The 13,023-nt window shown below is 37.4% G+C and overlaps 1 protein-coding gene across 2 annotated transcripts in view; it reads right to left on the bottom strand.

The window, feature by feature from the left end:
• Positions 1-2,855: 2,855 nt before the first annotated feature.
• The window catches only part of mindy1 (MINDY lysine 48 deubiquitinase 1), a 28,048-nt gene continuing 17,880 nt past the window's right edge, over positions 2,856-13,023 (bottom strand). For both annotated transcript variants that reach the window (XM_056479989.1, XM_056479988.1), the window contains 4 exons: positions 11,291-11,433; positions 8,283-8,477; positions 5,733-5,888; positions 2,856-3,148 (listed from right to left, as the gene is read on the bottom strand). In XM_056479989.1, coding sequence (XP_056335964.1) covers positions 3,068-3,148; positions 5,733-5,888; positions 8,283-8,477; positions 11,291-11,433 — 575 coding nt within the window. In that variant the 3' untranslated portion in view covers positions 2,856-3,067. The remainder of the gene's footprint in view (positions 3,149-5,732; positions 5,889-8,282; positions 8,478-11,290; positions 11,434-13,023) is intronic.

Genomic DNA, 13,023 nt, shown 5'->3' with positions numbered 1-13,023 from the left:
TCCACTGCATATGACATTCAGAAACGACTGTCGAAATACGCCCCCTTGTGGCAGTCGTAGAGAATTTTCTGTTTTGTCATGGGAGAGAAGCTGATTCTCATGGCGTCTGTAATAAAGGAGGGCAAAAGCAAGAACTTTTATTCTCCATGCGTTCACTGTGGTTGAGTGAATGACTACTAGAAATTCATAGACTGCAAAAATTTTGGAGGGAATGTGGACAAAGCATTAAAAATTTAATTTTTATTTATGAATAGAGATGTGTTTTTTTACAATATAGACTTTTTCTGATTCCAAAAGTAACAAAAAACAAATAATAATTCTCATCTCGCGCGCACACAGACCTGATTGGACAACACCGGAATACATCACATCCAGTCAGTCGCTTACAGTCTAGTCGCAGAAGTTCTAATATTTTAATGGATCCGCCAGCCTGATTTTACGAGGAAACGTAACTATTTTTCGTTTTGTCAGTTTAGTGACTAATTTGTACAATTTTTTTTGAGTTTAGTCGTATGAAAATGTACGATTTAAAAAAAAGATGCGTGGCACCAAACCCGATCCCTAAACCCAACCGTCATTGGGGGATAAGCAAATCGTACTTAATTGTATGAATGAGATCGTATGATTTTATACGAATTAGCCACTAAATCAAAAAGTTATGAATTGCCATGGGTGAGAATTCTCTGCATATAAAGATGATCTGAACTCCACGCAGCTCCAGAACTACTCTCCATTGGAAATGAATGACTTCCTATTTGTCGCTTGTCATGTACAGTAAAAAGGCAGCTTTAAGCTGACCAATTAATCTTTGCAAGTTAGTCCACTGAAAACAAAATCAGTTTGTTTTGGTAATCAATCAAATATCTGATTATTTGCCTTCATTCTGGAAAGGCAGCCATTTTCTGATGACATCGAAATTGGCGGATTGGATGAAATATGCTCAGCCACACCCCACCCACTACTCAAAATTCTGTTTCAGTTGGACTCACAATAAATGATGAACTAAAATTAATAACTGATGAACAAGTATTATTCATTTTTAGTTTATATTATTAAATACATGAACCTTATGAATGGAACCTTCTTATAAAGCGTGACCAATATTATAATATATTTCATACAATCCGTGTTAAGTAAATCATTATTTCCTCAGAATAAAAGATTCTTGCAATTTTAAGAAATAAAATTAAAGTACGATATGGGGTTGGATTTCTGAACTAAGAAAGTCAGAATTGTGAGATTAAACTCATTTTCAAGATTAAATCTCCAATTTCTGCCTTTTTCCTTTAAATGTTGACATTGTATTACACAATTCTGACTCAAAATTGCTAGTTTTGAGGAAAGAAGGACCAGAAAATGGTACCAGAATGGTACCAGAAAGCCTCAAATTCTCCATTATATATCTCCATATATTTATTGAAGTAATATTTGTCACCGAACACCTTTTTTAAAAATGATGCAAAATATTGGAAAATAAAAACTACAAAACTGCAACAAACTTTTAAACATTTTGTATCTTTTGAATTTTTCCCTAACATATAAATTGGGGTGTACTAATTTTGGACCGTTAGCATAAGTTATTTTGTTAGATTAGCTCCAGATTTGGCTTTAGTACTGACTAATCTAATGTATGCTACCTGACAAAAGTCTTGTTGCCTATACAAGTTTGAGAAACAACAAATAATAACTTCACTTCTAGTTGATCATTTGGTATCAGAAGTGGTTTATATGAAAGGCAAAGGCCTCTAGATTACGCTTATTTTACCAAAATAAAATATGATCATGCCTTGATTTTTAATTATTTAGTTAGGACGGTAAGGTCTGACTTTGCTTAGACAAAAGTCTTGTCATTTAACAGAAATAATGTACAGTGTAGGATATAAAGTCATGGTGCAGTGGAAAAAGAATGAATACTGTGTTTGACTCCCATGAGCTTGAAGGACTGCATCCATACATCTCTGCAATGACTCAAATAACGAATTAATAAAGTCATCTGGAAAGGCAAAGAAAGCGTTCTTGCAGGACTCCCAGAGTTTATCAAGATTCTTTGGATTCATCTTTAATGCCTTCTCCATCTTACCCCAGTCATGCTTAATAATGTTCATGTCTGGTGACTGGGTTGGCCAATCCTGAAGCACCTTGACCTTCTTTGCTTTCAGGAGCTTTGATGTGGAGGCTGAAGTATGAGAAGGAGCGCTATCCTGCTGATAAATTTGACCTTCTGCCACTTTTCCAAATGATCAACTAGAAGTCAAGTTATTATTTGCTGCCCTTACAACTGGGATCGACGACAAGACTTTTGTCAGGTAGTGTTTATGCACAAATAGAATATTGTAAAGCTTCCTATAGAAAATATTAATTTAAACGATTTGTGAGGAGTGTACCCGTATATGTTGAGCACTATATATATATATCATGCAATTCCAAATTGTGAAGAAAAAAAGGTGTATTTTTCTATTTATTATCCTGTTGAAATGAAAACAGGCTTTCATTGCTTCTGCCAACGCTAAACTGTGTACAAAACAGTCTTGCTGACTCCGATATCTCCACCAGAACTCCAGCATGTACGTTTCTCTGTGTAATACCAGCAATACCAAGAAACCCTTCGTCAATCAACAGCCACACGTTTGCTCTTTAACACAGAAGTGGCTTTTATTAGCTCAGCGTTGAGGATCCTGAGCGAATCGAAGCGGTACTGTAGTGTACTGTACATCACTTTGCATGAAAAGCCAGAGACGGTCGCATTTCAGCATAATATTAAAATCGTATTACAATACCTGATCGTTTACCATTACAGTCTTCGATGGCATAGTTAGGAGCTCCAAACGCTAGCATTCAAAACAAATGCTCATTAGTGCTTGGAAACACTTGCTACCTTTATTTGGTCCAGTAGACGGATGATGAGCAACAGTTCAGGGGTGAGGAAAGGCATAAAACACGAGGGACGACTGTATTGTAAAGGCAGGCTTGGCATCAGGACGCCAGCTTTGTTTCAGTAGTGGTACAGAAGAGAGGTTAACTCGAGCTGGCTTTGGAGAGTCTGGTTATGATGGCCACTTACTCTGATTTATAGAATACAACAATCTGTTTCTTCCTTCTTTTCACGACGCCTCGGTCCTCCTTGCGGAGACGCGGCTTGACCTCTCATCTGTGGACATATGAGAAGAAATATGCATTCAAACTGTCTGAGGTTGAATATTTCAGTGTAAAAATGAGTCAAAAATACCCAGTTTTTGTCTCGCTTCTAGTCCAAATATCTAAAAAGGTTTAAATCAAGAAGATTTTTCTAGAGAAGTAAAAACTATTGTCTTGTTTTCAGAAAAAAATGACAAATTAAAAAGTTAGATTTTCCTTAAAACAGTGGTCCCCAACCTTTTTATCACCGCAGACCGGTCAACACTTGAAAGGGTATAGGGGTGGTTCTACGTAGATTGCTAGGCGACCATCAACTGTTTTCTAAGAGGATGGCAAGCTGACAAAACATTGCTGTAACTCTGATACAAGTTTTATATATGGAGAAAAAATAAAGCACTGCAGTGTTTGTCTGAAGTAATTAATCTACAGAAATGTGTACAAAGCAGCTGACTGGTCAGTTCTTGTCATGTGACTTGCGGTGAGCTCTCAGTGCGACACATTGCTCCCTAAATGCACGCACAAGCTGTGCACCTCCATTGGAAATAACGAACTTCCTATTCATAGAAAAGACTCGATATGTGAACAGCCCCTAAGTTCGCCATCATTTGCAACCTCCAGCAGTTGATCTTCTTGCACAGATGTGCTGAATTCACCTAATTTGTTGACAATTGGGTTGCGGATCCATTCCTTGGCAGTTTGTGGGTCCTTCACTGGGCCTTTTCAGCTTTGCAATGAAACTTTCCAAAGACGTCTGTTTTTGCTAGCGTGTGGGTTAAATTTCAGAGCTCAAGTGACCGAGATATAACCAAGATAATACGGTCATTTTTCATAATATAGAATTTTACAAAATAAAGATCCTTCAGACTCAGATAATAAATAAATTATGATTTTTTTGTGCTGGCCGGTACCAATTGATATATATTGAAAATTGAAATTGAAAATTATTTAAGAATAATTTAAGAATGTTGGTAACACCTAACAATAAGGTTGTTTTAGTTAATGCTAGTTAATTTACCAACATGAATAATACATTTATTACAGTATTAGTTAGTTAATGAAAATACAATTGTCGCTTCATTGTTCATGTTAACTTAGTAGGCATTAACTAAAGTAACAAGCATGAATTTAGATGTTAATAATGCATTCGTAAAGGTTCAACTATGGTTAATAAATGCTGTACAAGTATTGTTCATAATTATTTCATGTTAGTCAATACATTAACTAATGTGTGACCAGAATTTTTACATGTTTTTACTAGAAACAAGTAAGAAAAGCATTTTTTGCAGTGCACTTACTACAAAAACCCAGAGTGTTCTTCAATTTTTAAAGGTTCCCATGAAAAGCTGTTGATTATGGAAGGATATTCCAGACAATTGCATTTTCAATATGTGGACGCATAAAATGTGACATAATCCACATACAATTGCAAATCCTGCATTATCTGTTGCATCTCCGCTTTCACACAGTGACTGCCACATTTCTTACGAAAAAATTATACATTAAACTTTTGATTAATGTTTACAATGCAAATCCAAATAGATCCACTTATTTGGTAAAAGAAAGTCTCTCATATAATATCTCTACTAAAAGACAGAAAATATTACTTTACGAACTGTATTGTAAATAAATCAAATAAACATTTTTTATATTAGACAAGAATATTACTGATTTACACAAGTAAATAAATGCACTCAATGATTGGCTAAAAATCTGTGGAAGTTTCCACAGATTCCATGTGGGCCTACTTATGAGCCTAAATACTAATATTAATTTCTACATTAGCTTTTTCTATGCTTCATAACTCAAATGGAATCGCAAATCCTTTTGCATTTGAATTTCCGACATCTACACTGAAACCTGTCAATCAAATGACAGAAGTGGGACTATGTTATTGGGTGTGTTCGTATTGTGAAGTGACGTCACTCACAGTTGACATAGTTGGTAAGACGTTACTGATGATGCTGTTCTTAAGGCCTCAAACTCAACCCAGTGGCGAGGCTACATTTACATTTAGTCATTTACATAAGGGGCCTTGCCACTGGCCCACTCTAACTGCAGGCTGGCATCTTTTAGTCATTGTTTAGTAATAAAACTTAAAGTCCCCCTCCACTGCACGAAAATGGAAATGTCCAACTGTTGCTTCACGCTTTTTTCCCCTTTATTTGGCTCGATTGGAACATTACTGGCAATTCAAATGTAAATGTAGTACCTACTCAAGCCGTCCCCTATATAGTGCACTATGGAAATCATTGGCTACCAGTTTCCAACTTTCCCCTAAACATCGTGTTCAACAGAAGAAAGATCAAAGAGCTTAGAAAGAAAAGTGGAGAGTTTTGAAGGGGGTGGAGCATGTCAGATACTAGAAAGCATTTGATTGGTCAAGATCTGACGAAAAACTGAAGTATGAGGTGATGTGAAAAAAAAGAGATCCGTTTAAGCGGAAGTGACAATCCATATACTTTACATGTTTATGTCAGTTTTATTTCTTCTAAACGCAAATATTGTCACTGTTTTGGAGAACACTAGCTTATAGATATATAAGTGTATTAAGATTTATAAGATATTCAAGTTTGATGCAGAAGAGAGTGAGTATGTACCTGTCCTGCAGAGGGTTGTTGCTGCTGCTGCTGCTGCTGTTGTGTTTGTGGCTGCTGATACTCCTCCTGCTGTAGTTGTCTGGCCAGCTCCAGATCACTCAGAGGTCCAGGAGCTTCACCCTGCTCCTGCTGCAGGGACATCGCCACCAGATAGTCCTGCAAAACACAATCACAGTCCTTAAGTGTGATTTCACTTTTTTAAGTTAAGTTAGCGTTTGATTAGTGTGTTTGAACATTAAAGGACTTTACAGGATTTTTTTTTCAGGTCCCATGAAATTAAAATAAAGTTTTTTTACATATTAGTATCATTATTGTTCGTTTGTAAGACATCTAGAAGCTAGTGTGCTCCAAAACTGACAAAATTTGGGTTTAGAAGATATAAAACTGATGTAAACATGTAAAGCTTGTCACCTCCGACTAAATGGAGTCACCTTATACTTCAGTTTCTCGTCAAATCTTCTGACCAATCAAATGCTCTCTAGTGTCTGACATGCTCCGCCCCCTTCAAGACACTTCACATTTGATGCGCTTGAGCTCAACCACTCTCACTGGCAGAGCAGTGATGAAACAAAACTATTGGCTGTTTTTTAAAAAGGGGAGGAGCTACACTATATCCCACCCTCTCTTCATGTTTCGCCTAAGATTACGTCAAACATCGAATAAAAAGGCATATTTCAAAGCACTTCATGGGACCTTTAAGGCATGTAACAAACAGCTGGTAGGCTCTCCAATGAGCTTCTTCCTGAGCTTGCGATGTATAAAAAAACCTCTCAAATTTACATAAACCCCACCTCTGGGCGTAACACTTTTGGATAATATGCAATCAGAATACACTGAGCCAGTTAACCAATCAGAGTCCATTGTGTGTTTCTGAGAAAGAGGCTTCATAGAGCTAGCAAGTTAACAAAACCTTTTAAAGAAAAACTGAAACAGCGGTGTAGCATAAAGATAAAATATGTTAAAAAATAATCCAATTGCAAAAAAAAAACATGATTGAACATGTTACAGTGCGATGAAATAAATAGTTATTATAATAACCATATTTTAACATTTAAATCAACCATAATTTGCTAATTTACTGCATGTGCACAGCTTGATTTCTTCAACCATGCATTTGATGTATGAGCATCTCGCATGTGCTCTGATTTGTTGTTGTAGTACATAGTTTGACCAGAAGATGTCAGCACTGTTTGTTTCTAGAGTCCCGAAAGAGACTGAGGGTGAACTCACACTAGGCTACCTGAACCGTGCCGGGTGCGTTTCCCAGTTCGTTTAACAAGTGTGAGTGCTTCGAATCGAGCCCAGGGGTGGTTTAGTTGGCCAGACCTGGCCCAGCTGGAAGAGTTCGGTTCGGTTGGGCTTTGTCGCGATACATTTGTAGTGCGAGTTAAAAACTGAAGACGCAATGTCACTTTGAATAGACTGTTTCATATGTATTTATTAATCATTCTTACTTTTCAATGAACACGAACTGTCATGGTTTATTAAAGATACAAACCCCTCGCTGCACATCAGCTGCACCTTCAGCAAACCTCCTAATACATGCAGCACAACAGCCATGGTTTCCGCTTCTCATACAACTCATTCAGTCGTGTTTTTTTTTTTTTAATAGCAGGTGATAATCGCACCAAAGCGTATTTAAAAGGTAAGTGAATTATAACAGCGTGAACTTTTCTGTAACAGTAGTAGTGCTGTGCGTTATTTGTTTACCCTTTAAGGTTACGTGCTGACTGACTGACAGGTGCGTGATGTGTGAGGCCAGCAAACACGACGTATAGCCGTTACACTTTACTTCAGGATGCATTAATGGCGCTCTGTAGGTCTATTGGAGACGTTCATGAATATTCCTTGCAAATCAAATAAATGTTGGAGACATACTTGTTAACATTAACGCACTAAATCGCACTTCAGCAGTGTTAATTTAAGAGCGCACAAGAAGATCTCCGCTTGAGCAGCGTATATTTGAGGGGGCGTACAACAAGTTGTGCACGAGCAGAGGAAATCGGCACGCAAACAAAGAGATTCGCATGCTCGTAGGCTATTACATAAATGCGAATGCGATCTTGTAATGCTGCGCTCACGACGTTTGTCAATGAAATAACGCCACAGGTAGTTGGTAGATGTGTGTAAAAAAGGCCAGCCATCACAGCTGGAAAAAATCCTAGAGGAAACACTGTCAGCACTACTGAAAACAGCAATAACCACAGACGCAATGAGTTGACAAGTCAATGAGAGAAGGGAATAACTGATATCAAAATATGCGAATAAAGTCAAAAATAATGTGAATTTAAAAAAAAAAACGAAGCATGAACCAGATAAACACAATAAAGCCTTCGAAGTATCTGATTGACCCCCCTTTAAAACCACATGCTCATATGTGACACTGGGAAATAACGTTTGTTTGTTTGTTTGTTTGTTTGTTTGTTTGTTTTGGTATTAAGATTTAGAGATTTATTTGGATCCTGAAGTAGTAAAAAAAAATTTAGGCTATGATATACTTGGCTTCTCTTCAACCCTCGTGGCAGCAGAGAGAGAAATGAGTGCGCTGACCTGGTCGATCTGCATCTGCTGCTGCTGCTGTGTGGAGGGCTGGGCGGCTGCTGCTGAGGGCTTCTGGGAAGGGTGACACAATCTGAAGTCTGAGTCGCAGAAGTTTCCGTCTCCCTCCACATTATGGAGACTCTCCCACACCACACTCTCCTCCTGCAGGAAGCCCTGATCGGTGACCAGCAGGTAAAGATGACCCTGCAATTTCACAACATGAACATACCCGTGACTGCTCAGCACATATGATGACGATAAGAGCTGGAACAAAGCCAGTCACGTTTCAAAAGCATTTGAAGGTAAGTCTGAATATCATCTTTTTATCCATATAGTTATTCATTTGGCTATCTTTAACAAATCAAATGACAAAGGAATACGAAAAGTACTTTACTGTAAGATGTTTTAGTATTTTAAAACAGTTTTCGTTAGTTGTAATATCCCTGCTATTATCAACTTCCGGCTGGAAACGTGTTGCATTTTAAAGTCGGTATTTCAGATTTTAGACAGTCGCTACAAAAAAAATCCCCAAGGACCATTTTCACAGAATGCGATAACACATTTCCTAGTCGAGTTTTACCTTCTTTGTATTATATTTTATAACATCATACTCTGATAACACAACAGCCCTGCTGAAAACTGCTTAAACTACCCCAAGCTGGTTTTAGCTGGTCAACTAGCTTGGTTTTAGATGGGTTTTGGCCATTTCCTTTCCATTTCATTTCCTTCCATCAGCCTGGCCAGCTAAAACCAGGCTGGAAATTGCTGAAACCAGCCAAAAAAACATCCCAAAAACCAAAGGTCAACCAGCTAAAACCAGTCAACCATCCTAAGCTGGTTTAAAGTCCCTGTGAACCGGAACCTGCGACCATTATTCATTTCATAATGTGACACAGTTTCTAGAGAAACAGAATTTTAAACGAGCAAATGGTGGGCGTGGCCTGTTTTTCTACCATGAGCTGATTGGATGTAGTAAAGTAGGCATTTCATTCAAAAAGATGGGGAAAGTGGTTATTACAACGTAACAGACACCTCCTGCTCACCGTTCCTGTTTGTTGTCAAAATTGAAAGTTGGAGCAGCGTTAGCCATGCCCATTACCTCAAAATCACGTAATCTGATAAATTAAGTGATTTTCAGATTTCAATGAAAGATTACAAGGGCAAACTTTTTTTTTTTTGCACAGACGAATTGTTCACCACTAAACTAGCAATGTGAGCTAACAAAATCATGTGGTTAGTTTTGATTTCTTGGAAACTTTAAGCTGTTTTTTATAGCAGGGAATAGTGGGGTTTCCATCCTAACATGAAGCAAATCTTTTTAAAATTACGCAAAAGAATAAAAAAAATCCCAATTGTGAATTAGGTGAGTTTCGTCAAGTTGTTGGAGAAGCTGACTGTAGTATTGGTAACCAAGCAACCAACAGTAAACAAGGCAAGCATAATGAAGTCACATGTCATGTTCGCCATTTCAGGATTATTTCAAGATTAATTACATAATCCATTATTCACATTAACCCTTCTTCCAAACAGCTTAGTCTGTATAAAACGGAAGCTGCAACCTTTTTTTTTTTCCATATTGTGATGCATTTCCTAGAGAAACGGAATATTAAATGAGAAAACAGTGGGTGTGGCTTGTTTTTTCAACTACAAGCTGATTGGATGTAGTACAGTAGGCATTTCATTCAGAAAGATTGGGAAAGGGTTTTAGAAGAGTTATTACAACCTAACAGACTCATCCTCCTTACCATTTCTGTTTGTTGTCAAAACTGACAGATGGAGGGGTGTGGTTAAGTATGTTAGCCACACCCACTACCTCAGACAGACGTAATCCAAAGATTATAGAATACACAAGACATGTCACTCGTATCGTTTTAAATGGGGAAAAGTGTAACAGTCAATATGGCGAATAATCATCGATCGCCATAGACTGATGATTCTCCGGAGAAGGGGCTCGGACCAGACATGAGTCTGCAGATTTTGTATGATGTAAACGTTTAGAAATTAAACTAAAGAGACAGTAATTGTTTAATTTTATTGGTGATTCCTAATACAAAATGTAATCAATTATTCCCTATGCAAACAGAACGCCCGACCATACTGCTCGAGAGGTGTTTCAAAGATGGTCCCCGAGTGTAATGACTTGCCTTAAAGAGACTGCGTAATTTGACAATTTAACTGAACATAAACAGGAAGTGCATTTTAAGATTTCAATTAAATATCGCAAGAGAAAACTTTTTTTTTTCTTAATGACATGCACAGATGAATTGTTCACCACAAAATTAGCAATATGAGCTAACAAAATCATATGGTTAGTTTTTATTTAATTTGTACGTAAAAAACGAATGAGCTAAAGAGGGTATTTTTATTCAATATTTGCCATTTCCATCATTCATATATCGTAAGATACCTCAAAATGTGCATTAACACAGTGTGAATGAAACTCAGCTTGTCATCCAATTTGACGTCTTTTTCTCCTCTGACTACCGTAATTTCTTTTACTTTTAGAGCAAATGAGAACAGACTAATTACTTTTTAATTTGACTACAATAACTACTATAATCAGTTCATTCAATCCAAATCGTTGCATTATAGACCATTTCGAGGGATGTAAACAATGGTCCCATCGCATTTCCTGTTTTACATTTTTAATTTCTATAGCTTCCGATAATCCAAAAAGAGCTACAAATGAATAAATAATGTTATAACAGCTGTTTTATTAAGTTATGATTGAATTGCATTTTGTCATAGTTATGAAATAGCTTGATAACAAGCAGGAAATGTTCATGGGCCAATGGCTTCACCATATTGAAAGGATCTATAGTGCATTTTTTGACTGTATAACATGGGATTGAACACAAAAAACAGCTTCATCTGTGCTATTATTTGTTTTAAAAAAATCCGCCCTGAACTCTCTTCTCTCTTTTATTTGGTGGTGGGTTTTAAAGCGGCTTGCCGACACTGGGGTTGATATAATCAGCTTAGCGGCTGTGGAAAGTGTTGGTGTGGCTGGTAAACACCTTGTGCTTTATCATTGTGCTAAAGTGGTTGTTCCTGAAAAACACAGACAGCTCTCCCTCCTTGGCTGTGGTGTTGAGCTCACACAGGCCATGATAGGACAGCTGCGTTGCTGTGGACTCCAAAAACTGCTCCGCTATCAAACCTGTCAACAAACAGACGTTAATAGAGTGCTGAGGAAATTCACTTATGAAGGATCTCCATTTACAATAGCTTATTTCCAAGTGCCCTTATTATGCTTTTCCAGAGATTTATAACATTTTAGAAATGTCCAACAGTAGGTTTACATCCATTTACGGTCAAAATATTAACTTTAGTTAGCCTTTCTTAGAGCCTTCTCTGCAGAGCTTCTTTTTCCTTCAGGGATGGATACTGAACCCACCTATAAAATCAGCACATGAAATATATCAGAATTCAGATTTCAGTGCCTCATTTTGGTTTTATGGCTCATTTCCAAAGCAGTACACACTTCTTAACAGTAATACACACATATTTCCATTTCCACTTGCAGAAGTACCAAAATAATGAACCATACTGGGATGAGGCCGAGAGCCGTGAGAGTGGAACAAGGCCGGTGGCATGGGTATTAACTACTGTCACCTGTGTGCGCTACTGTCTCGAGTCTCGCAGAGGAGTTCTGGATCTAAAAACTGGCTCACACAGTGTGGTTTTTAACAATCCTAAATGATTGTAGCATGTCAGAATGCACAAACATGGCTCCGATGTCACACTGTAAGATCTCAGCAATCATAATGTCAGACCGAACGACAATGAAAATGCACCAAACATGGAAGAAAAGTCGAGTTGGAGTTTGAAGTCATCCATCCATGACACTTTCACTATCGTGTTCTGAAATGATTTCTCACAGCAAGCATAAACAATTTGTAGCAGCAATTTTACTCAATAGTAAAACCAGAGGAAATTTTGACATTTTCCTGCAGTGGTTTGAAGATGTCGAGCAGATTGCATCATCAGATTCAGAGCTCCTATTGGTTCTTGGTTTGACGCTAGTCACAGCTAAAGTCAGACTGCAGAAAAGTGTCTGAAATCTTCTGACACCCCCAGAACTTCATCAGAGGGAAAATCTGATCAAAATGGCCAAGAAGCGGCTATCTATGAACATGTCAAACCAATGATCACAGATCACAATTTTTTTTTTACTTCCGCCGTCAGTTTATGTATATTTTCATTATTAAAATTCATCACTTTTATTATTAAAAAATATTATATATGGCCAGGGAACCATCAATCACTACAACGAACCCTCATAAGGGTACCTAGATGCCATTTAAATATCTGTACTGTTTCCCAGTACAGGGTTGCAGCTGGAAGGGCATCCGCTGTGTAAAACATTTGTTGGATAAGTTGGTGGTTCAATGCGCTGTGGCGACCCCAGATTAATAAAGGGACTAAGCTGAGGGAAAATTAATACGATTACTGCTTTGATTATTATAGCTGCTTTGTAGCATACAGACTACTGTTTTGTTCACTTTGTATGGTTACTGTTATTCGTTGTTAAAAAAATGGTAGCTGTGTTAGGTGGCTTTTGCTTTATCATGAATTTGTTATGTAAATGTCTCGTGTTTTATTTACATATATTTTTATATTAAAGGGCACCTATGGTGAAAAATCAACTTTTCAAGCTGTTTGGACAGACATATGTGTAGGTATAGTGTATAGACCGTCATATTGGGGTGATATAAACACACCCAGTACTTTTTTTTTTTCAATTTAA

The sequence above is a fragment of the Danio aesculapii genome, chromosome 19, assembly GCF_903798145.1.
Source record: "Danio aesculapii chromosome 19, fDanAes4.1, whole genome shotgun sequence".
Taxonomy (NCBI): domain Eukaryota; kingdom Metazoa; phylum Chordata; class Actinopteri; order Cypriniformes; family Danionidae; genus Danio; species Danio aesculapii.
This window is presented reverse-complemented; position numbering and strand designations above follow the sequence as displayed.